Here is a 23,572-nt window from a genome sequence, read left to right as displayed (position 1 = left end):
CATATTTACTAAGCGGTGCATTATGCCATAAGACACATTAAAGCCAGTTCAAAGTAATCATGGCATTGCACCACTTAGTAAATAAAGCCCTATGTGCATTGTGGACCCATTATACCTTTTGTTGGAGGTTGTTGAAAACCCACATACTTGGGTTCGTGCAGCTCTCCCTCTTGCAGTCTGTGGATTTTCTAGCACTGCCCGCATATTAATGTTAGCTCCATGACCAATATTCTTCAAATGTTGTACATTGGTACAGAAATCTGCTGATGAGCAGAGATATCTAAGTAAGGTATCCTCACAGGGCAATGGACATTAAAGTAGATGCAGGACTTGGAGCCCCTGCCCTAATGCAAACCTGCGTTGAGCCCTTTACTGCCATAAAGGGCTGTAATGTATTGTCCTGATTACACCTTGGATGCCGGTCATGTCATGGCTCTTGATAACAGAAATTCCTTCATGCTTAAACATTGGATGCAGCAATACAACACTCTACAAACAACTCTAAATATACTCCCCTGCTGACTGCAAGTCACGTCCCCTTCACATTCTTACCCAATGAACATTCTATTTAGGACATTTACTCCACAGCCACTGCACCTCAATAAGCCCAACATCTCCAAAGAGGTCTACACAAGGTACTTTGAAGCGTAAGAGGCATTCAGAAGTATAAAGCAATCGCTTTAAAAATAAAATCCAAGGAGCCCCCTGTTCGAATGCTTTAAAAAAAATCATTACTTATTTTAGGCGGGATAGCTGCTTTAAATAACTGGTACAAATATTTTATATATACAGACTTTATACACTTTCATGGTAATTACACAAGTAAACAAGTGTATCTAGCAGCAGTGAGACTTAGTTGGCATATGCGAGTTACATAGCAAATGTATGTGGGTCTGTCTTATAAATCTCAAGTATGAGCTCATTATTTTCCCATATCCTTGACCATAGGTCAGTAAATAAAAATACCACTTGCATGTCTCGGACAGGTCTGCAACTCTGTCTTTCCCTATTATCGCTGAGCAACCAGTGCTTCCACTGCCGCCGGGGATTCTGGGTAATGACATGCAAATGAGCGCAGCGTGTCACTCTTTACTTCTTACCTGTTTTAACGTGGGGCCCTGTCACAAGCTTAAAATGTGATGAGACCTACATCTCCTGTCCTTACGTACCAATAGCAGGGCCTCAACAGTCCTTCTCTAGGTACGTGAGAGGTGGAGCTCTGGAGTTAGCGCATATCGTCACTTGCACTTATAGGGGAGTCCTAATGAGCATCAAGGACGTAGGATAAAGCATGTTGGAAGTAAATGGTGGTCTTAAATCTATGTGATAATGAAAGTTGCAAATGAACGCTCACAGATACAGAATCATACAGCAAAGTGAGCAGCTGCCCCGAAGAGCTAACACTCTAATGAGTTCAGTTAGCTGACGTTGGAATTGAATACATGAACTTGTCTCCAGTGCTGTACTTTAACCATTTGAGTACCTCCTCCTCCCAATCGATGAAGCGGCCGCACCTCTTGTATGGTTGACAGGTAATGCAAACATGCGACAGATACAGTAACAACGTGATTGGTGAAGAAACTGGCGCTAATTAGGTGCTAGTGATCACTTAAAATACAGTGAATATATATAACACATATATAGTGATATAAAAGAAAATCGTGACTCAAAATAGTGCAGTGGTGAAAATATAATATAAGTTGTAACCCCCTGCTCAGACCCTCTGGAAGAGATTGTCTTGGCTGGTCCCGGAAGATCAAACGATATTTTCTCAACCCAGGGGGAGCATATAGGAGAAAACACAACAGACAAAAAACACACGAAGTGCAGACTATATTGTTCAGGTGTGGGGTATTGTGATGCTTGGCCTCTATGTGCTGCCTACTCACAGGATGTAGGTAGGATAAGTACAGTGGCGTGATCAGTAGAAAGTGGTGGGTTCCTCTGAGCATACACGGGAAGCAGCTGGGACTGGGGTATCAGTAGCAGGTGTACATGGAAAGATAAAGACAGACCTCCATGGTGCAGATCAATGGTAAACAGATAAACGTTATGAAGTAGTATAAAATGTGCACTCACAATGTATAAAATCAATATAAACGTTTTGTCACTATAAAAGTGATAGGAAGGTAAGGGTGGTTGCCGCAGCTCACCGCACCGCCGATATCCCGGACAGTTCTCCTCCGCAGGCTCCCTGTGCTTCTCTCACAGCACCATGACAGTGTGGGGATCTCCTGCTGCGGTGTCTCCGGCGCGTCGCGTCACTTCCGGTGGGCACGATCAGCTCCGTCGCGTCACTTCCGGTTCGGCGGATACAGTAACTGCAAATGAATTCATTGAAACTTAGTTCGGGTGCCATTTTTAACCCCTTTGCTGCCAGACTGACAACCGGGAAAGCCCTGGCGCACTTAACAACCTGCGTGACGTGTAGCACTCTTGTTTAACACACTTATTACAGGTGGCGCAAATGCTGGCAACAAAATGAGCATGTAGCCACCAAAGGGGTCTATTTATCAAAGTCGCTCAGCTGCAAAACGGGGACAAAAGCAGGTAAAAATTACACCAGATTATTAAAAGTGAAAAATTGCATTCAACCAAATTCCATTTCTTTGTGTAAATCTGGTGGTGATTTTTGCACTAGTTTTGCTCTGGTATTGCACCTGGCAGGCGTTGATAGACACATAGGTGAGAAAAGCACCCATGTTAGGCTGCGCTTATAGTGCCTGCGACGTGACGTCGCGTCAAAACAAATGCATTGCCGCCGTCGCGTTCTCTTATACAGTAGTAAGCGCGACGCGACGGCTTGGTCGCGATCGCTGGAAGTCATCTCAATTTGATTTTTCCAGCGACCGAAGCCCGACGTCGCCGCCACTATAAGCGCAGCCTCAGGTTACTGATGTATACGACTTTCTCTGGGAGGATATTCACAGCAGATGTTCTGTAGCTGGGATTTCCCCAGACAAGGTTTTTTTTTTTACAGTGATGCAACAGAATAGAGGAACCTTCAATGGAAAGTGAGTGTGTGGGAGTTAATAGGAAGAGGGTGGGTCCTGAGATAGAATAAGTAACGTCCCAGCTCTGGCACATATAAAGAGCTACGCACGATTCTCCGTTTTACCATCCAAAGGAGCCACGCTTGCATCCTGACCTGTAAGTCCAGCATTTACTTGTTTGATTCTCCTTTTAAACGCGGACCACTGGCATTTTTTCAGTGCTACTCATCACAGGTTACTACGCTGCCACCTTCCGACAGGTAACCCCAAAGAGGCGATCGATGCCCACTGCAATGTGTCCCTCGCCTCTGGCAGCAGAGGGGTTAAAAAGGACAGGGTGGCTTATTTAAATTGCAGTAGAAGATTTTAAAAACGAAACTGGCTAAATCTTTCCTGTATAATATACATGCAAAGACATAGAAGGTATTATTAGGTAAATATTTAAATGCCTATAGGAATGAACTATTAATAGGAAATATGTCAATATTAAATAGTTGAAATTAAATATTTTAGTTAAATATATATCTTTAGAATGGCAAAGTCTTTTGATTAGTGCATCATTTCATATAAATACACACAGCCACATTGATACAATTTAATGCCAAAACAATGTCCTGGGTCACAAACAACCAGAATACATAGGATTATAGGATTATTACTATATACTGTACTAATAGAAGAAAGGGGAAATGTTCTTTCAGCTGATTGAAGGGGAATGTAACAGCAATAGGGAAAGCCACGGGGTGTTAGGTTTTTTAGGGAGAGGTATTATTTATTTTATTTATAAAAATGTTTTACCAGAAAGTAATACATTGAGATTTACCTCTCGTTTTCAAGTATGTCCTGGGCACAGAGTTCTGATGACTGATACATGGTTACAAATACATAGTTACATTAAGTATAGGGTTATGCATTATATACAAGACAGTGCAAGCACAGTTAACGATAATATATGTTATAGCAGCAGAAAGGGAGGGGGGTTGATATTACTTTATAGATCATTGGTAAGACTTCACCAGGAGTACTGTGTTCAATTCTGGGGACCCTGTCTCCGGAAGGACATCACTAAATTGGAGATTTTGCAAAGCAGGGCTTCTAAAAGTATGCATAGAACACAGCAGGGCTCCAGTCCTCAAGGGCCACCAACAGGACAGGTTTTAAGGATATTTCTGCTTAGCACAGCTGGCTCAGTCAATGACTGAACTACTGATTAAGCCGCCTGTGATGAAGCAGGGATATCCTGAAAACCTGACCTCTTGGTGGCCCTTGAGGACTGGAGTTGGCCACCCCATGTCTACCGCATAAGACTTACCTGGTTAAACCGAAGAACTTTAATATGAAGATCTTAGAGGAAAGAAAGGAGGGGGGTGGGGGCGGTTAGATTGAAACGTTCAAATACATAAAGGTTTTGCACAAAGTGCACGTGGTTTATGGGAAGCAGATTTCAGTGGAAGAGATGTGTTGAAACAAGAGATCGTTCTCTGAAGCTGGAGAGTGGGAGGGAGGCTCAGGGGAAATGTGAAAAAGTCGTTCTTCACGGGATCGGTGGTAGATCCGTGCAATAGCCTTCTAACAAAGAAGGTCGGGGTTAATACAGTAAGGGAATTCAAATATGCTTGGCACAGACACTAGGCTACCCTCAATATAAAAGAAATCCAGGGATCAAATAGGGTCCAAGTTTTTACAGCAAATAGAAAATTGGCAGTATGGGTGGACCAAGAGGGACTTATCTGCTGGTTTATTCTATGTTTTTATATATAACTAGTTTTTTTAAATATCTTTTTTATACTGTTATTTAATTATTGCATATGTATGTAATTTTGCACAATATTTTCTAACATAAATGCATTAACAGGTATGAGTTATGCATTAACATGCATGAGTTATGTTAATGTGTTGCACATGGAAGATGAGTTGAGAAAGACTGGGACTTATTTATTAAGCTGGGAGAGTGCCTATCGGAACATTTCGATGGCTAGTTTCCCAATCAGCACTATCGAAGTTCTATGAATAACCCTTGTTGTGTGTCAAAGAGGGGGAAGGAAAGAGGGAGGATGCACATGACAGAGTGAAAAGGAGCGAAATAGAAAAAAAATATTTAATAGAGAGGAAGTAGGGGGGGAAATCAATTAGTTACATGTAGAGACAGAGATTGGCATTTCCTGGACTTCACAATAAGTTTGGGGAATTAAAGGTGTCATTTTTGTACTTCTGCAACCGACAAAGATCTCTACAACAATATCAAGAAGCCTTCGATATTGTTATTAATGCACAAAATACTTCAATCTGATTTTTTGTTGTTGTCATTTTGTAATATTTGTGGTACATTTTAATAGGAGAATGTGCTCATCCTATTGCTGCGACCTTCCACCATGGGAAAGGCTGGCATAATGGGGGGTTTGAAGACATTAAATATTTGAATAACTGGTTTCTCAAGTTCCTAACCTTTCACAATTACAATAAACCTATTTCTAGATAAAGTTGGCAGAGGAATAACGCAAGTCCTGGTGAGGATAACTTTTCCCAAACTGCCCAGGATGGTAGAAAATGCCCCAATATTGGTGCCACCTCCATAGCCACAAATAGAGATATAGAAGCTGCAGAAATAAACAGGACTATTTTTTGAGAGGTAGAGAATGAAATCTCATTCTGTTCTTTTAAAGAAGCAATCCAAGCCTGCACATTTTTGTCTATATATATATATTTGAATCAGGGAGACTCTGAAGTTGGAGAAGCATGTTAATTTCAGCTCCGGGTCCCCCTGCTTCCGGAGATATTTACCTCTGAATTAGGTGCCGGTAGCTGCTCTCCTCGGGTACCAGGGTTCACAATATGTCCGCTGTTTAAAGATCTGGGTCCCTGCGGGCCAATAGGAAGCCGTGACATCATCGGTGCGGCTTCCTATTGGCCCATGTGACGCGGGAGCTTTACATTTGAAAGCCCTGCTTGCTGAGCCAGAGCAGCTCCCAGCACCTACTACGGAGGGAAGTATCTCCAGAAGTAGGGGGTCCCCGGAGATAAAATTAGCAGGGCTCCGCTCTGGAGACCACCTGCCTCAATGCTATATAAAAATAAAAACATTTGCAAAAAACATTTGCCGGCTTGGATTGGTCCTTTATGGTAACAAAAAAATATAAGAAAAATACAACGTCGTATGATGAAAATTCGATTTTTTGCTTTATCATATTACAGCACTTCATAATTAAGGATGTAGCCCTGGAAATAAATTGGGAATACATTTGTGATGAAGTTCAATTTGGCAGTTATGGGTCTCACTCATGATGCTGGACACAGTGTATGGCTCAGTGGATTCTCTGTGCTATGTTGCTATCCACTTCTTACCTCTTTCTACTTGTCATTCCATACATAATGATAAGAACTCAACTCTGATGAAGAGTTCAGTATCATGGTAGTCAATGGCGCCTTATTGTGAGTCAATGACCATCATTGGTCTTGTCTTCACTCATGGTAGCTATTTTGTTAATGACCTTGACTATTCATTTGATATTGTTACAGCTACATCATATCAGCGAATTACTTCTTATATATAAGCCACAATGGGAGAGATTTACTAAGGCCTGTTTGGTATCTCACCCCAATCGGGTGTTAAGTGCTATTGACTTGAATGGCAGTTAACGTGGTATGGGGTTGTGATACCAGTTATCAGCACTTAGTTGCGCAGCACATTCGGGTAGAGTCACTGTCAGGTCTTTTGTTTATGGTAAACAGTTTTCATTTCAAGGACCGATTTGTACTTTGCAGGATTTATGAAGAAAATAATCCTCAAAATGTTGATGCCGGAGGAGGCGCACAAAGCCCCAAAAGAAAACAAAGTCATTGAACCAACTGCAGAAAGTACCCAAAAAACAAAGAAGAAAACTGGAGTTTATAAAGGACTAAAAAAAGGTTTAGTTAAGTATTTATCCCCCAAAAAATCGGAAGGACGTTCAACACAGTCAGACTGCAATTATTCTGAAAATATCACAGGTAAGCTGCCTGGGCTCTGTCTGTATTGATTGTCTCAACTAAATGGTAATCTACTACTGGCCCGACCACAAGTGGGGAGTTTAATGTAGTTAAGGGTAATTACAAATTGTAACGGACTTCATATTTCATTGGACCTCCCGCCCCTCCCCCCCATAACGTGAAGAAAATTAGACAGATTAGAAGATTTGAGGTGTTCATTATGAATTATTATTATTGGAGACAAAAAAACAATAATACAAAAAGAAGACCCAAGAAACATCCAATATGACAAATTGTTTATTTAATTGACATATTTTCTTCTCATACGTGTGGGTCATTTCATTCAATCTTTTGGCCCAAACATGATAAGCCTGCAGCCACGTCAAGGTTAGACCCTTTCAGTGGGTACCTACATACGCTACCAATTGCATATGGTGTCCTTTGTATTTCCTCCGCTACATGAAAAAGAGATGAGGCTAAACAATGATATAAGGACTTATTCTATACTCACTGATCTGGCCGATCGCACCATTTTCTGTTGAAATTCTCTATTGACTTCAATGAGGAATTTCGGTCAGAAAAGAATCAGAGCGATTGGCTGCTTCTGCAGATATAGATGAAGCCACATAGTCAAAAGCAAGGGATGCATGACATGTATACGGTGCCTAAGGGGGATGATATATTGAAGCACTGTGTGTGCCAAACGTAAGCTACAGTGCAAATAAAACTGGTGAAAAAAATCAGAAGATAAAAAATACTTCCCAAGCTATTACTTGTGTGCTTAGATCAGCTGATTAAATAGAGGTGTGGGTGTCACGCACTAAGAAAAGTGATGTTCCTAATATCCATAAATTGTACTTACTGGATAAAGTGTAGTGGTCCCTGATCATTATAATTGGATTCATTATTTATATGCATTTTGTTTAACAGCTGAAAACATTCAAGAGCATATTCTGCAGAAAAGATATTGGAATGCCAGCAAAGATCTGATCACCTTAGAACAAGACATGTACCACAGCATCAATGACAAAGATGATGATGAAAAGAGACAGGAGTTTGAATGCATCTATAAGAAACTGGAGGCTGAGGTCTCTCAAGTGATAAAAGACTCAGTCACGACTGTAAATGAGGATTTGTTGGAGCAAGCTGTAATGGCAATAGTGGAACAAGAAAAGGAAGACAGCAAATGTCTCTCAGAAACCAACCGCCAAACATTCAACACTGCACGGCCCAGACAATGGAAACAGAGGTGGCTGAACGATGTTAAGCAGTCAGTAGTTGATAGAATTAATGACTTACCAGAGGTTACCCCTGATGATTCCACTTCTACTCTGTCAATGACTTTCATAGATCTGGGGAAGACATTCAAAAAAGATCTAATCCAGGTGGTGAAACATCTGAAACCGCATTACCCAGAAGAATTTGATGTGTGCAATACCTATGCAAAGAATTATCACCAGTTTGTATTGAACCATATTGATAGTATTGCTGAATATGAACTTGGTGACAAAGATACCAATTTTCTCCTGTCCTGGGTACACAACATATATCCAAAGTAAGTCAAGAATATTTGTTTTATAGATTGTTTGTCCATTAGCCTAAAAATCTTATTAAGGTTGCCATTTCATTATTGACGGCCCTTATGGTATCACTGCAGCTAGTGTGAGATAGTTGAATTTGGTGTGTGTGTTTCTTACCTTCTATTGGACCGGCATAACAATACAAGAGAGAAAAAGATCTGTTCAATCGATGTCCATTCCCTTTTGTAGACACACAAGAATCCTACTTTATACTGGGCTACTAGAACTCCCCACTAGCTACCCATTAGCCACTAAGCCATGATTATCCTTCATCATTTTCTATTGACATGAACTGTAAAAGTTATTGGGAATGTTAATAACGAATTGTCAAAAACCAAACAAAACTCATTTTTTATTGTCTATTATAGTAATATCCTAAGAGATCCTACTTTAGTCAAACACATTGATGAGACAAGATTGGAAAGCCTTTTGCCCCCCCAGAAGATCAGAGATTTCGAGGGAAAATATTTGTCCAATGAAGTGGTAAGTGGTTTGCCTCTAAATTTCAACTCAAGTAAAGCATATGGTCACATAATATTCCAGAACCATTCATCTCATCTCTTATAATTCCAAGTAGGATTGTAGATGTAAGTAATTGAGGGAATGACATGGTCACACTCTTTACTTACATTCCAACTTACTTTACTTATACTAAACTAAACTAATGTCTACTTACACTACTCTGACTTAAGTAAATAGCCACAGCAAGTCTTCTAACTTGTGAAGAAAAATCTCCTTAAACATTTGCCTTGGCTCACTAGGTCACAGAAACCTGGGCAAAGTGTATTAAAGAGGTGTTAAAACGTGTTTTTTATTTTTAACGTAGGATTCAAGCAGGGGGTCTCTGAGCTGAACCCCTACTAATTTCAGCTCTCGGCTCAGATATCTCAGATCCTTGGATTGCTCCTTTAATCAAGGTTTGCATATATATATATATATATATATATATATATATATATATATATATATATATAAAGAGATGAGGCTAAACAATGATATAAGGACCTTTTCTATTCTTTATATATATATATATATATATATATATATAGCAACTGTAAATATTACTGTATGTTCATTTGCATGTCTTAGACAGGTCTGCGACCCTGTCTTTCCCCTGTCTTTACCCTGTCTATATATATATATACATACACACAAATCAAATATTATTAAAGTCAACCCAGCACAAAATGACCTTGATCCCGACCTCTGAAAAAAAAAATTTGATGTTCCCTTCCCTCACCCTTTCTATAAAGGATTCTGTGAAGACGTGGATGAACAGAAGTTTAGATATGGAAGTTAAGCACTGGAAGGAGGGGAAAGAACCAGAACTGCTGGGTGATTGTTATCATTCCGAGTTACAAATAGATGTCATCCAGGTAAAGAGGATTGAACCAGCTATTTGAAGAAATGATATCCTGTTTCAGTACTGGATACAAAAATATATATATATTTATTATTCAACAGAGTTATAATGCGGGAATAATAAGGGCAGCGGAAATAACAACAGAAATGTCCCAGAAAATAAGACCTCTTCTTGCAATTGAACTGGAGGCACTTCTGAGAAGGTAAGAGGTGCTTATCTAAATATTTACACATGAAACATGAGTGATGCAGACATTGAAGGCAATCTTTTTCCATATTCTCCATCTCCCTGCGCAAACATTAGCAATATATCCAGGATCAGGAGCTGTTTCTGTTCAGAATAGGACTGAAATAGCATTTAAAGAGCCAATTCAATGGGGCGGATTATTTTGCAAATGTCATATATATATATATATATATATATATATATATATATATATATATATATATATATATATATATATTGCTTTTTTCTCTTTTTGTGTGTTTTATATATATTTTGCAAATGTCATATATACATATATATATATATATATATATATATATATATATATATACATACATATATATATATATATATATACACATGAAGGTCAGTCAGCACACTGCAGTAGAAAAGGTTATAATAGCAGATGCTAGTCCCATAGAAAATAAGTCCCTGAGGAAGGTCTCTCTGTGGGACCGAAACGTTGGCATACGTGTATTTCATGTTGTGAATATAGATTTTTGGATTAACCCCGTGCGGTGTGCTGTCTCTTTACTGGTCTTTGGATTGGTTCGTATCATATATATATATATATATATATATATATATATATATATATATATATATATATATATATATATATATATATGAAACACACAAAAAGATATATATATATATGAAACACACAAAAAGAGAGAAAGGCAAGTCCTCTATTAAGCACTCAAATTGACAAAAATAGTAGTATGTGAAAAAGTGAAATGGACATTATTAGCAATTAACAGAATACACACACAAACACATAAAAAAAAATAAGTAAAAGAATGTGGTGATACCGCTATACTCCTGCTAGAAAATATGCTGGTGCCCAAAATCAATAAAGAAAAGGAAATATATAAGTAAAAATAATATATATACATTTCCTAATGCTAAAAATATAATCCAAATACCAATAAATAAGTAAATTATACATCAAAAGTAAATGATGACTCTCAAAAGATATATAAGCTAGTATTGAACTGTGCTAAACTGTATAAGGACTATCTAATAGACAAATACCAACTTAACCAGATATAATGGAGCTAAGTGGTCATAATATGTTAAAGTGCAGTTGATTAGATGAAAAACATAAGCCCAATGTCCAAATCACAAAAATCTAGACATCATAGAGCACAAAATCCTGGTCAAGTGACCATAAAGAAAGTCCAGTGACAAAATATTAAAGTAAAAAAAGATGTATATGAGTATTATATAGTGTCCAGAAAGAAACTTAAATATGATAAATTGGTATTAGGAAGCAGCAAAAAAATAAAGTGATACTTATCACCTGAGGGATGTCATCTGATAATCATCTGATTGTATACAGGATATCAGGCATTTCTTTAGCAATCAGATGACATCCCTCAGCTGTCTACCGGCACCTACTTCAGAGCTAAGTATCTCCGAAAGTAGGGGGTGCCCGGAGCAGAAATTAATGGTGTTCTGCTTCGGAGACCCCCTACTTCAATTCTATATTAAAAGAAAATGTGAAGAAAATAAAAATTTGCTATACGGACATGGGTGCATATTATGTCTGGGAATAAGCACAGAAAAAATGCTAATAGTGCAATAGCGTTATAAAATAGTATCTTCTAGGATAATATATAATTGGGACACTAACAAGAGTCCACTGGGGTTGTATCATTTATATGCATTTATTTATCACTGTATTATTTATTCGTGAATGCATTTGCGCTTACATTTGTTTGCACACAACAAATTTTAGGATTGCTCCTTTTGAAAATAATACTCTTAGTACGTGAGTCAAATAACTCAAAACAGAGCAAGTTCTGGAACCAATCATAAGTACTGTATCCCATCAAATAAACTCATATCTGGCACGCAGCATTGGAACAACTTATATGGGACATTTATCCGTGCTGTTTACTTGGTCAAGGCTCCTATGTAATATCCCTTACAAATGCAATGCAGGCCCCTCTTGCAGTAAATGTTTCTGCCCAAGAGGCCAACTTTGTATGCCAACCCAACAATTAAAAGGTTTTCTAATAATGAATCAGACACAGCTGTTGATGTATGCATGGGTGAAACGGGAAATGATACAATGTCAAATATGACTTCCGTTACACATTGGTCCCTCTGGAAGAGGAAGGCTACAAAATATTCTATTGTACTCTGACCACTACTTAAAGCTGCAGTTCGAGCAATATCCTACATGTGTGTTTTTTTTTAAATAAATCAGTTCTGTACTATGAAAAAATACTTGTAGCATTTAACAAAAAAAAAAAAAAACAATTTTAAAGACATTTTAATGTACAGTATTCTAATGTAACAAGCATTTTTGTTCCTATAGCAACCATATACAAAGTCACGCCCCCTTCCCCTTCTGAAATGCCATAACCTTTTTGAGCCCTGCCCTCTCTAGCAGTGAACCAATTGCATCTAGTGCCTGCCTGGTCACATGATCTTCCTCACTGAACTTTGGCTGTCAGTGCAGCATAAGATTACCCAAGATGCATTTAGTGAACCCCCAGCTATCGATTACAGGAGAACGGATCGATCAGCAACTTAGCTAATCACTTGTCAGTGTGTAGATTGTATTGATGCGCATATTGAATTTAAAAACAAATAATTAAACGACAGCTTGAACTGCAGCTTTAACATGATTGTGCATTAACAATACTTTAATAACCCGTCAGCCGCAATGAAAAGCAAATTAAGGTGTATTCGTCTCAATAGAAACCCCCCCTGTGTTTTTACTAAACAAGACTTTCTTTTTTTTAGATACAAGAGCTCGTTTGAAGAATATAAAGAGAAAAATAAGAATCAACAACATTTCAATGCTATCATCATTGCCAATATAAACAGCTGCAGGAGTTTTCGGTAAGAGCGTCTTACATGGGACACGTGGGGAAATCATGGCATCTCTGCTTAAACAATCATTATTGCATTTCTGCTGTCACTCGCATGGTTGTCTTTGTAAACAAGAAATACTGGGTGCTTTGCGTTTAGGTTTTGCTTATTACAGTAGCGTTCAGAGACCTGTTATGCACATGCATATATTAATGTTAAATGTATCAGGAGTCTTGGGACCCCCATTTAAGACTGTGTGAAGTTGTCTTTCCAGAGATGGAGAGGAGTGTAGTTCTATGTATCTGAATAGAGCTGAACTTTCCACAGGGGGGGGGGGGGGCTTTTATTTTACACTGCACCACTGGGGTCAGCAAACAATTTAGGCAGTGGTTTTATTGCCTAGCACAGGGGTGGGTAACACCAGTCCTCAAGGGCCACCAACCGGTCAGGGTTTCAAGATATCCCTGCTTCAGCACAGGTGGGTGAGCCACTGATTGAGTCACCTGTGCTGAAGCAGGGATGTCCTGAAAACCTGACTGGTTGGTGACCCCTGAGGGCTGGAGTTGCCCACTCCTGGCCTAGCAGGAGGAATTTTCTTCAGCTACCTTTAATGAGTTCGTCTAATATTAGCATCATTTCTCCCATGTTTTGGAGTTTAAAAAGCCACTGCATCTTAGGAGTTTTAATAAAATGTTAAATAATGGTATATTAATTATACATGGTATTGGTATAACGTTTCCTGAGATTAACTCGTGAAACAAGGCCCCCTAATAAGGATGTGCAGAAGCTGGGTAACATAATAAATCATGCAGTAACTTCTAAGGATCGGAACTTGGCACATTGGACACTGTTATTCTAATGAATCACAGCCAAACTGTACAAACAAGGAAAGAGACTGTTGTTCAATGTACCTGTTCTGTAGCATGAAATGAAATGCATGTGGTACATTTATACATTAGGGACCGCTGTGTATTGTGGCATCTGTTGCGCAGCTGAGAGCTGCTTAGTACTACAATCTTTCATTTAACCCCTTATACCACAATAATTAACAGGCCCATATTGCTTTGCATGACTCCTTTGGGCAGCAAACTAGTAAAATATGTTTTCTTTTTAGCATGGAACAAAATAGGCAATTAACCCTATTGGGAATACAACAATTGGGCAAAACTGTATTAGAGAATTCAATTGTCAATTGTGTGCTTGTTACAGGAAGCACTGCACAATTCTACGTGGTGGTTTGGTTCTTAAAGAAGGTGATTAGCAGGATAAAGTATGTTATTTAATGAACTAACGATATGCAAGGATAATAATAATAATAATTTTCTTGTATTTATTTATAAAATGTTTCACCAGGAAGTAATACATTGAGCGTAACCTCTTGTTTTCAAGTATGTCCTGGGCATAGAGTTAAGATGTCAGATACATGGTTACATTAAATGAACGGGTCATACATTATATATAAAGACATAGCACGAACAGTTAAAGATAAAATATGTTATAGGCGCGTGTAACAGTTACCGACCAGATTAAAATATGAGACAGCTTTAGTTTTGAAAGAACTTAGACCAGTGTTTTTTAACCAGGGTTTTTATTAACCCTTCCCGGGCCTCCCTACAATTTTCTGGTCATTTGAAAATTCTATCAAATGCAGAAGAATTTACCATGTATCTGATCACAAATGCGATATTAGAGATGGTTGGGAGTTCCTCACAATTTCACTTGGGTTTCCTTAAAGAAAGGTTGGAAACCACTGACTTAGACTGTATTGCGCTGACAATGTAAGCAGCACTGAACATAAAAACTTTTGCCGGCACAGGTCCCTGCCCCGTGGAGCTTACAATCTATGTTTTTGGTGCCTGTGGCACAGGGAGATAGATAAAGTGATTTACCCAAGGTCACAAGGAGCCGACGCCGGGAATTGAACCAAGTTCCCTGGTTCAAGCTCAGTGTCTGCATCTTTACTCCCTGAGTCACTTCTTCGGCCTGTTTGCTGGTGGATGGTGTGCTTTAGCTTTCTAGACCTTATTTGTATCTATTTTTTTAAATCCCCATCTGGCACAAATGCGCAGAGATAAATAATTTACAAGTTGTTTATTTTTTTTAAATTTACATTTCAGGAACTATATTGAGAGTAATGACGCACAGCTAGAAAATGCTACTAAGCAAAATATGAGTTCAATCCTAGTTGAGTTTGAGAGTCTGGCATACGATGTCCTTCTGCAGGATCTCATACAAGACTTAAAGGTAAATATTTATATTTCACGCCATAGGACCTGACATTTGTGGCCTGGAATTTCCTTACAATGTATAATCATGCGGAATCACTATCAGAATATACAAGTATAAACCAAGCAACAATATTTCAAATTGAAGTATGCTACTAGCATCCATAAAAAAAATATGCATCCCGAAAACCCGCGTCGGATGTGGGACAGTCGGAAAGCGGGACCCATGTTAACCGCGGCGGATAATGAGTTTTTTTTACTGCATTATGCGCCGTCGGAAAACGCATCCGAGGGAAAGCGAAACGTCGGAAAACGAGGACTACCTGTATATCTACCATTGTTTTTCAGCGTGGAAACCAAATTCAAAAGAACCTGCACTCCTCCCTTTATGGAGTATGCAGCTGGTAAAAAGATTGACCTTACATTTATGGAGCACACCCACCATAACTTATAGAACCTATTCCAACTTCACATTGCAAAGCCAGTATAACCAGCCTCACATTGAAGAGACCCCAAAGGTTGGATTAGCTGTCTGTGAGTAGGGTTACTGACTCTGCACTCCTTTAACCCAGGCTGCGCTGAAAAGCTGTGTAATGCGTATGCTTATAGGGGTCTGTGTTAAAATGGACATGAAGTAAAAAGTGACACTGTGTGCTCAATTGCATGTCATTACCCAGAATCCCTGGCTGCAGTGGAAGCACTGTATGCTAAGAGACAATGGGGAAGAACAGGGTGGCAGACCTGTCTGAGACGTGAATGTGCTCACAAGTGATATTTGTATTTGCTGTACACTGTAAGGTGAAGGGTTTTTGTCACTTGTTTAACCCACCATAACTTATATAATTTATTTAAAAAACAAAAACAAATGGCAGCACTCCTGCCAATTTGGCTGGCAATGTATTAGTGACATTTCTACATTTTGAACCCAATTCTAATAGCAAAGGAGCCATTTATTCAAGCTGCTAACAGCATCAAGGTAAACTCCAAATATAGCAGGTAGCTATACTAAATGAATACAATTTCTTATTGTCCTGTTTAAAATGGTCCTTGGTGAACTGGTAAACGGCCCAGATTGTTTAATAAATGAAGCATCATGCCTTCTGTGATTTGGTGGAATTAAAAACTGGCCTATGCCAGTCACAAAGTGTCCTTAACACTATGCAGGAAACATCTGGGTGCAGAAATTCCTCAGTGAAAAATAATAATACATACACAATAAGAAATGGTATTCTTTTAGTATATTTGGAGCTGAGCTTGGTGGGGATAGCAGGCTGGAGTCATGTTTTGATCAACTAAATGGCTCCTTTGTTACTAGACTTCAATATGTAGCAATCTCCCTAATAAATTGCAAACCAGTTTGGGAGGAGCGCTGGAATTGTGTAATTGATTTTCCGTGTGCTGCAGGATCCCCTGTGGCACTGAACGAGTAACACCAAAATGTTGGCATATGTATTTTCTAGGTGTTTACATAAGATAACCAGACTTTTACCATTAGTCTTATTTCAGAAAGCTTTCCCAAGGAAATGGTCTGTGCAGCCACCAAACTATGTGTGAGATCGTTAAGAAAGCAGAAAGATGTGTTTCTAATCTCACGACCCTGAAACGTCCTTGTTTTCAGGTAAGTGACGGAATAGGGATTGTCGTTAGAGATGGGCGGAACTGTCAAAATTCGTTTCCCGGAATATTCCGGGCTTCCCATTCAAAATCCGTTGACAAATTGTTCCAGTTTCAATTCATACTAATTAATCCAAAACCGCTATTGGATACAATTGCTTATTCCACAATTTGATGCCGGATTGTTAAAAATCCACACAGGGGATTAATCCAGGGGGAGAGGGGGGGAGAGGGAGGGAGAGGGAGGAAGAGGGAGGGGGAGGGAGAGGGAGGGAGGGATAATTAGAGAGCGAGAGAGAGAGAGAGTTAGAGAGAGAGAGAGGGATAATTAGAGAGAGAGAGGGGGAATAAGTACACAGAGAGAGAGGGGGGATAAGAAGAGAGGGGGATAAATAGAGAGGGGGATAAATAGAGAGGGGAAGAGAGGGGGAGAGGGGGAGAGAGAGATATCCCCCTCCCCCGAGGATTTAATCTGAGTGCAGATTTTTAACAATCCGAACATGGATTATTAATCCACCATGTGGATTGTCAATTCCCACCCTCCCCACCCCCCCCCCCCCTCGACCCCAAAAAAGGCGGATTACACTTTTTGAGACTGATCTGCAGAAATCCACGAACCAAAGGAACCAGCCGATTCGAGGCGGATCCAAATCAGCAAAAATAAAATCACCCATCTCTAATTATTGTAAAGGTCAATGTCAGATGTGTCACATCTCGTATGCTGCGTCACAAACAGAGATGTTAACATAGATGGACTCTCCCTGCAGTGCCTATATATCTCCGACTATATCCAGTTATTAAATAGGTTGTGCCTGAAACCAGCGTTGTACATTCACATACACCTTCACTTCTAACATTGATTAACGCGTAAATTCTACCTGCGCATCAGTTTTAGATTCCTCACTGAGGACAGGACTTACTGATGCTAATAAGAATTCTTCCCTGCAGATATACCCTTCCATTGTGAGTTTTGTATATTGTATTGTAGGCCAGTGGTTTCCAACCTTTTTTTGATCAACGAACCCCAAGTGAAATTCTGAGGAACCCCCAACCCTCGTTGATAGAAACTCTGTGATCAGATGCATTGTAAATTCTTCTGTATTTGATACAATTTTAAAAGGACCAGCATATTGCATGGAACCCTTCAGGGATGCCCGGGAACCCAATGGTTCCTAGGAACCCTAGTTGAAAAACACTGCTGTAGGTACACTGTGCTGCTTATATCTTTCTGCTGCTCTTCATGGCTATAGACAGGAACCTTCCACATATTGAGCTGTTTCATGGTTCTGAGATCATTTGAAATGCTGTATTCTAATAAAGCCTTTTTTTTTATTGGTAGGATGTCGTAGGACAGATCCACATACACCTGGTTAAAGAATACATCACACGGCTCCTGAAGAAGAAAGTCAGCCACAAGAACACACTTCAGCTGCAAAATCTCGCCTGCCAATTCCATGAAACCGCGAATCTAATGAATGCCTTCTTTTCAAATTATGTAAGTTCTGTGATGCGGCAGAAATGGATGTGTATTGTAAAATCGATACATATTACATTATTTCAATTTACATTCAATGCAATGTCTTGGCTCCTCGGAGCGAAAGTGATAAGATATTGGCCAAGAACGAGACCTCATCCTTTTGGGGCAGCAACAAACTGCACATGAAATGGAGAAAATGTGTATCCAAATATTGAAAGGGAAATCCCTCTCTTCTCTGCATCAACCATCAAATACGTCAAAATTAAAGTGAAAAGAGGAAAGAAAAACGAGGATGGGTGTGGCAGTTCTCCGAAACATTCATTTTATTCATTCCAGAGTAAAGATTGTGGCAGCATACACAATATAAAAATACAGATACAAATCTACACCAACCTCTAGGTGCCATGGAACATTTTCAAAAACAGCGCAAGATCAGGCCCGTATTTAGGCATAGTCCTACTAAGCCTGGGCCTGGGGCGGCAAATCTCAAAGGTTGGTGGTGCTGCGGTTACAGAGGCCACGCGCTCTTCCCACAACAATAAAACTGATTGCCGGGGGAGAGCGTGGGGCCTCTGAAAGGTCGCTTATCCCCTTCTGCAGCATCAAATGACGCAGCGATGTCACGCGGCGATGCGTTGCTATGACAACGTGACGTCACATGGTGTCCCGCTGTCACGGAAACACTTCGTCACGCGACGTCGGGACACTGCAAGAGGAGGAGGTCAGGGCGGCAAAAGGTAAGTGCTTATGGGTGGGAAAATTGAAAAAAACGGCCCTGTGCATGAGCCTTTACACTTTGGAGGTAAGACCAGGGATCAGCTAGACACACCAGCCGATGCCCGTTTCGCGTACAAACGAACGCTTTCTCTTCCTGCCCTGGCCAAGCGTTAGTTTGAATGGTCATCGCCTGAAGTGTCTACGTGATCCATGATATTTGTATCTGAGTCTTTTTATATTGTGTATGCTGTTAAAGTTTTTTACTTTGCATTCATTGCAATGGGGTTTTTTGTTTTTTGAAGAAGAATTGGTGCACCCAATCCTATTTTTTTCTTTCCTCTTTGCACTTTAATAAGAGACTTGGCCAGTCTAGAGGAGGGAAATATGATATCAAGGATTATTTGGCAACACCACTTTGTAAATAGCTCTGTAGTCAGGCATGACCTAAACACCTACTTGACCCTTCTCTGTCAGGCCCCTCCAGCTGGAGAGTTAAACATTGTACTGATTCAGTATAAGAAATATTGTTGCATCACATTTTTTTTTAAATCAACATTTGTTTTAATAATAGTAATTTTTTTTATGATTCTAAGCTATGTTTAGTCATTTTTTTCTCAGTCCACCTATGCATTTTGGCAGCTGCCCTTTTTTAATCATATAGGAGCCACGTGCAATAATTTTTAATTTTTTTCACTTTTTATTTGCAAAATTCCTGTGAAAAAATTCACAGGTTTTGTGTTTCACACAACGTTTAACTAGCGCGCGCGCATGTGTGTGTGTGTGTGTGTGTGTGTGTGTGTGTGTGTGTGTGTGTGTGTGTGTGTGTGTGTGTGTGTGTGTTTTCGTCTCCTTTATTCGCGGCAAACAAGCTGCAAAAACTTGAACGGGTTTTATTTATTTTGGTTTGAATAAAGTGATTATTTTACCGCCTTTCAAGAAGTGTGAAATGTAACCGGGCCTGTCCTTATACAGCACATATAATGCCAAATCATCACTTTTATGTTTTTCTAACAGGAATCAACAGCAGCCTGGCTGAGCCCAGTCATCCCCAAGCTCGCTGAAATTATTAGACTGCAAGATCTAAGCGCCATTCAACTGGAAGTAGCCGCCCTTGCTGACGAATACTCCGATATTGGGTAAGAATAATGACACCACTAAAATATTTATAACATGCTTTTTAGGGGGAGAAAAAGATACATTGTTTTTAAAAAGGCAATCCAAGCGCAGCTCTGGGAACCTGCTGGTTCCCGAGATTTTTTTACCTCCGTGGGGGTGCGGGGGTTTATGTAATGGCGGCTTCAATGCTCCTGTGTCTTGCGGGCCAATAGGAAACCGTGATGTCATCCGGTGTGGCTATCTGTTGCCCCGCGTGACCAGGACCTTTAAACAGCAGAGAGATACTGGCGTCTCCGGAGCTGAAATGAATGGGGGTCCGCTCCGGAGACGCCCTGCTTCAAACCTATGTAAAAAAAAATTACAAATAAAGAAGCAACACTTGGATTGCTTCTTTAAACAGGGCATGGACTAAATATCCATATTGGAACAGTTCTGAATGCATAAGTAGTATAATACCTCACCATCACATTTTAAAGAGGTCATGGTAAATGTAAAGATAGAAGGGTCAGTGCGCGCTATCCCCAAAGACTCTCCCCAAAGGTGTTGTAAGGGCCCTCCGCTGCTCCTATTCTCCCGCGCTCAACGGGGTCACTTAGAAACATAAAACAGAAAAAAAAGGGGCGCAGGAGGTGATACAAAGTATAAAAACAAAATTAGATATTGCAAAATAATTTAATAATGACACGAAAACATATAGCACACAAAAAATAGAGAAAGCGGAAGGATCACAAGATCAGTAATTCCTCTTCTCAAAATCACCCATCCACACGGGTGGAAATACCCCATACAGACACACTAAAAAATCTCCCCACTGTCCGTCACTCCAAAAGAAAAAGGAGGGCAGACATGGACAAGACAAAAGCTGCTCAGTAGCACAGATGATAAGGATAAACAACACCCAGCCTTAGCCACATAGGATGGAAAAAGCAAGCGTATCTTAGGAGGTATATGATGGAGTCCTCGTGGAGTTGGGAACAGCAACTTCCTGGTATCGTCGTCACGATCCTGCGTCGCTGCGAGATGACCTCAACGCGTTTCGCGCCCAAATGGCGTTCTATAAGTGTAGCCTTATTTATGCATGGAAAAAAAAGATCCAGTAACCCAGTGTGGCTTTGTTTGTCAAATCATAAAAAATCCTGTGCACGCTGCAGGTCAGATGACCTCTTTAAAGTGACAAGTTGTTTAAATGTTATTGAACTGTAGGACACCCACTTATGTTTGTACAATCTCATGAAAATATGCATTTTATTTTTGTACAATGCGTTGATATTAATGATCCTCTCTCGTTGCAGGAAAAAACATGTCGAAGCTATTTTATACATCAAAGGAAACCTCTCCAGGCACGAAGTGAAGTCTATTCTGGGCGTTCTCAGCACAGAAAGGAGAAGCAATCCAAACCCTGCACTGTTCTCCTTACTTAAACTCTCTTAGTTTCCACGGCGTTCACTGCCCAACTTGTCATACTTCTTTTCTAGTTACTGCATGTTTCCCAGCTGTGTGTGTGTAAACAGTACATATATGTATATATGGGATTGGAACACACTTAACTAGTATAGACTACAGACTTCTGGAGAGGGTGCTGCTATCAGAGCATCTGTAAGGTACTGTACAAAAATAACAAAGGGGTAGGCACACCATAAATATGCAAAAAAAAATCTTTAGAGCAGGGACTCCTCTTCCTTAATGTTACTTTTATGTCTAAAGCACTTATTCCCATGCTCTGTTATTTATTTATATGCAAAAAAAAAGTCTTTAGGGCCAATAATATATTTTTTTGCATATTTATGGTGTGCTTATCTTTCTGTTATATGTATATTTATATATATATACACACAATAACGAACACGGAGAGTCCAGAGTATCACTTTTTGTCTTCTGTTATATGTATGTATCGTTTTATACATACAGCAACTTAGATAAATGTTTATCTTAGACGGATGGCGCAAAAATCTATTTGTAATAATATTTCACAGTGGTTTGTGTGTTAATAAATCTGTATCCTGATAGCATAGGTAGGTGTAAATAATATAAATTATGTATGGCAGCTATCTGTGTAACACAAGCGGAGCTGTAAAACAGCAAAAGAAGGATCATTGTATTTAGGCTTTTGCAAAAGAAGCAACTACAGTATGTACAGTACTTCTAATGCAGGAGTGGGTAACTCCAGAAAACTCCAGCCCTCAAAGATTACCAACAGGTCAGGTTTTCAGGATAGCCCTGCTTCAGAACAGGTGGCTCAATCAGTGGCTCAGTCTTTGACTGAGCCACTGATTGAGCCACCTGTGCTGAAGCAGGGATATCCGGAAAATCTGACCTGTTGGTGGCCCTTCAGGACTAGAGTTGCCCACCCCTGCTCTAACGCATCTTATATACCGGATCCTTATAGAACAAGCAATTGTTGAAAGTAATGTGTAACATTACTGGATGTAATATGTTTATTGCTGTGTTTAAATGCAAACATGATGTTCTGTTTTTGTATGTTGTATATTATAAGTATTTCAAAACGTTTCTTTCATTTTAAAACTGTTACTGCTGTTGGCTGAGTTATAATTAGCCAGCGTAACATTGGATAGTATTTCCAATATCCTTATTATTATTATTATTTGTGCACATTACATTTAAGTAAAAAATTCCACAGTGTCCTACAGTATGTGATGTATTTATTGAAAGTTGTATTTTACGTGCCTGGAATCAATAGCCAGATGGGAGCCACACCAAAATGTAGACCACTGGTTCTCATTGAACCTTTTTTGAGCAGGGGCACCCTGGAGTATTTTTTCATATCTTGGGGCACCCCTGCTTAGCAACCTCGCTCACACGTCCCACACACCTACAATTTGTCAGCTGTTCATCGGGTGTGTCCCACCCTGTCTGAATACACGTGAGCTGCCTCTCCTTTCTCTCCTCTGCTCCGGGCTCAGAGTGAACATAGCACGATTTCAGGGCTAAATAATAAAGATGATATATTTATTTATTCCTCTATATATATATAGTTATAGTTATAGTAACTAGTTAATACTAAATTACTTATTTTATGTTAGAAATTATATTGGAAAATTATTAGCTGCCTCAGCAAAGGTAAGAAGATAAATCAGTCTGATGACAGGCAGGTGTAGAAATCTTTTGTGTGATTTAAGAAACTTGGTATGTTTAATGTCTGCTGAGTTGAATATGATATGGTCTTGTGTTTGGAATCAAAGGTTAGTTAAATAGTTAGTAAGAAAATACAATAGAGATAGGGCTTCAAAGATAAGGAACATAGTTCATTCTATAGTTACTTAGTGACAACAAAGAAGGGTCTTCTAAATCAAAGTAAATATTGCTCAATGAAGAAACAGTGTTCTAATGCTGATGACTGACTAAGAATATTTTGAGCTGACAGTGAGAAAAACAGGTGATTGCTGAGTTTAGGAAAATGTATAAAGATTGTATTTGGATTGATAGAATTCAGAATAATTTAACACCACCAA

At 39.4% G+C, this 23,572-nt stretch overlaps 1 protein-coding gene across 4 annotated transcripts; it reads left to right on the top strand.

Moving 5' to 3' along the window:
• Positions 1-3,039: 3,039 nt before the first annotated feature.
• On the top strand, positions 3,040-22,744 carry TNFAIP2 (TNF alpha induced protein 2). 4 transcript variants are annotated; one of them, XM_075615008.1, is made up of 12 exons: positions 3,040-3,150; positions 6,756-6,980; positions 7,890-8,514; positions 8,908-9,022; positions 9,793-9,915; positions 10,004-10,104; positions 12,885-12,983; positions 15,071-15,197; positions 16,674-16,796; positions 18,132-18,287; positions 20,001-20,122; positions 21,395-22,744. In XM_075615008.1, exons 2-12 carry the CDS (start codon positions 6,761-6,763, stop codon positions 21,531-21,533), a joined length of 1,950 nt encoding a protein of 649 aa, XP_075471123.1. In that variant the 5' UTR covers positions 3,040-3,150; positions 6,756-6,760; the 3' UTR covers positions 21,534-22,744. The 4 variants fall into 4 exon arrangements, with proteins under 4 accessions (XP_075471123.1, XP_075471124.1, XP_075471126.1 ...); XM_075615009.1 differs by having other exon boundaries at positions 3,114-3,253; XM_075615011.1 differs by lacking the exon at positions 3,040-3,150 and adding an exon at positions 3,398-3,416.
• The last annotated feature ends 828 nt before the right edge of the window (positions 22,745-23,572 follow it).

This window comes from Ascaphus truei, chromosome 9 (genome assembly GCF_040206685.1).
Source record: "Ascaphus truei isolate aAscTru1 chromosome 9, aAscTru1.hap1, whole genome shotgun sequence".
Classification (NCBI taxonomy): Eukaryota; Metazoa; Chordata; class Amphibia; order Anura; family Ascaphidae; genus Ascaphus; species Ascaphus truei.
The sequence above is the reverse complement of the archived record's forward strand: the minus strand, read 5'-3'. Positions and strand labels throughout refer to the sequence as shown.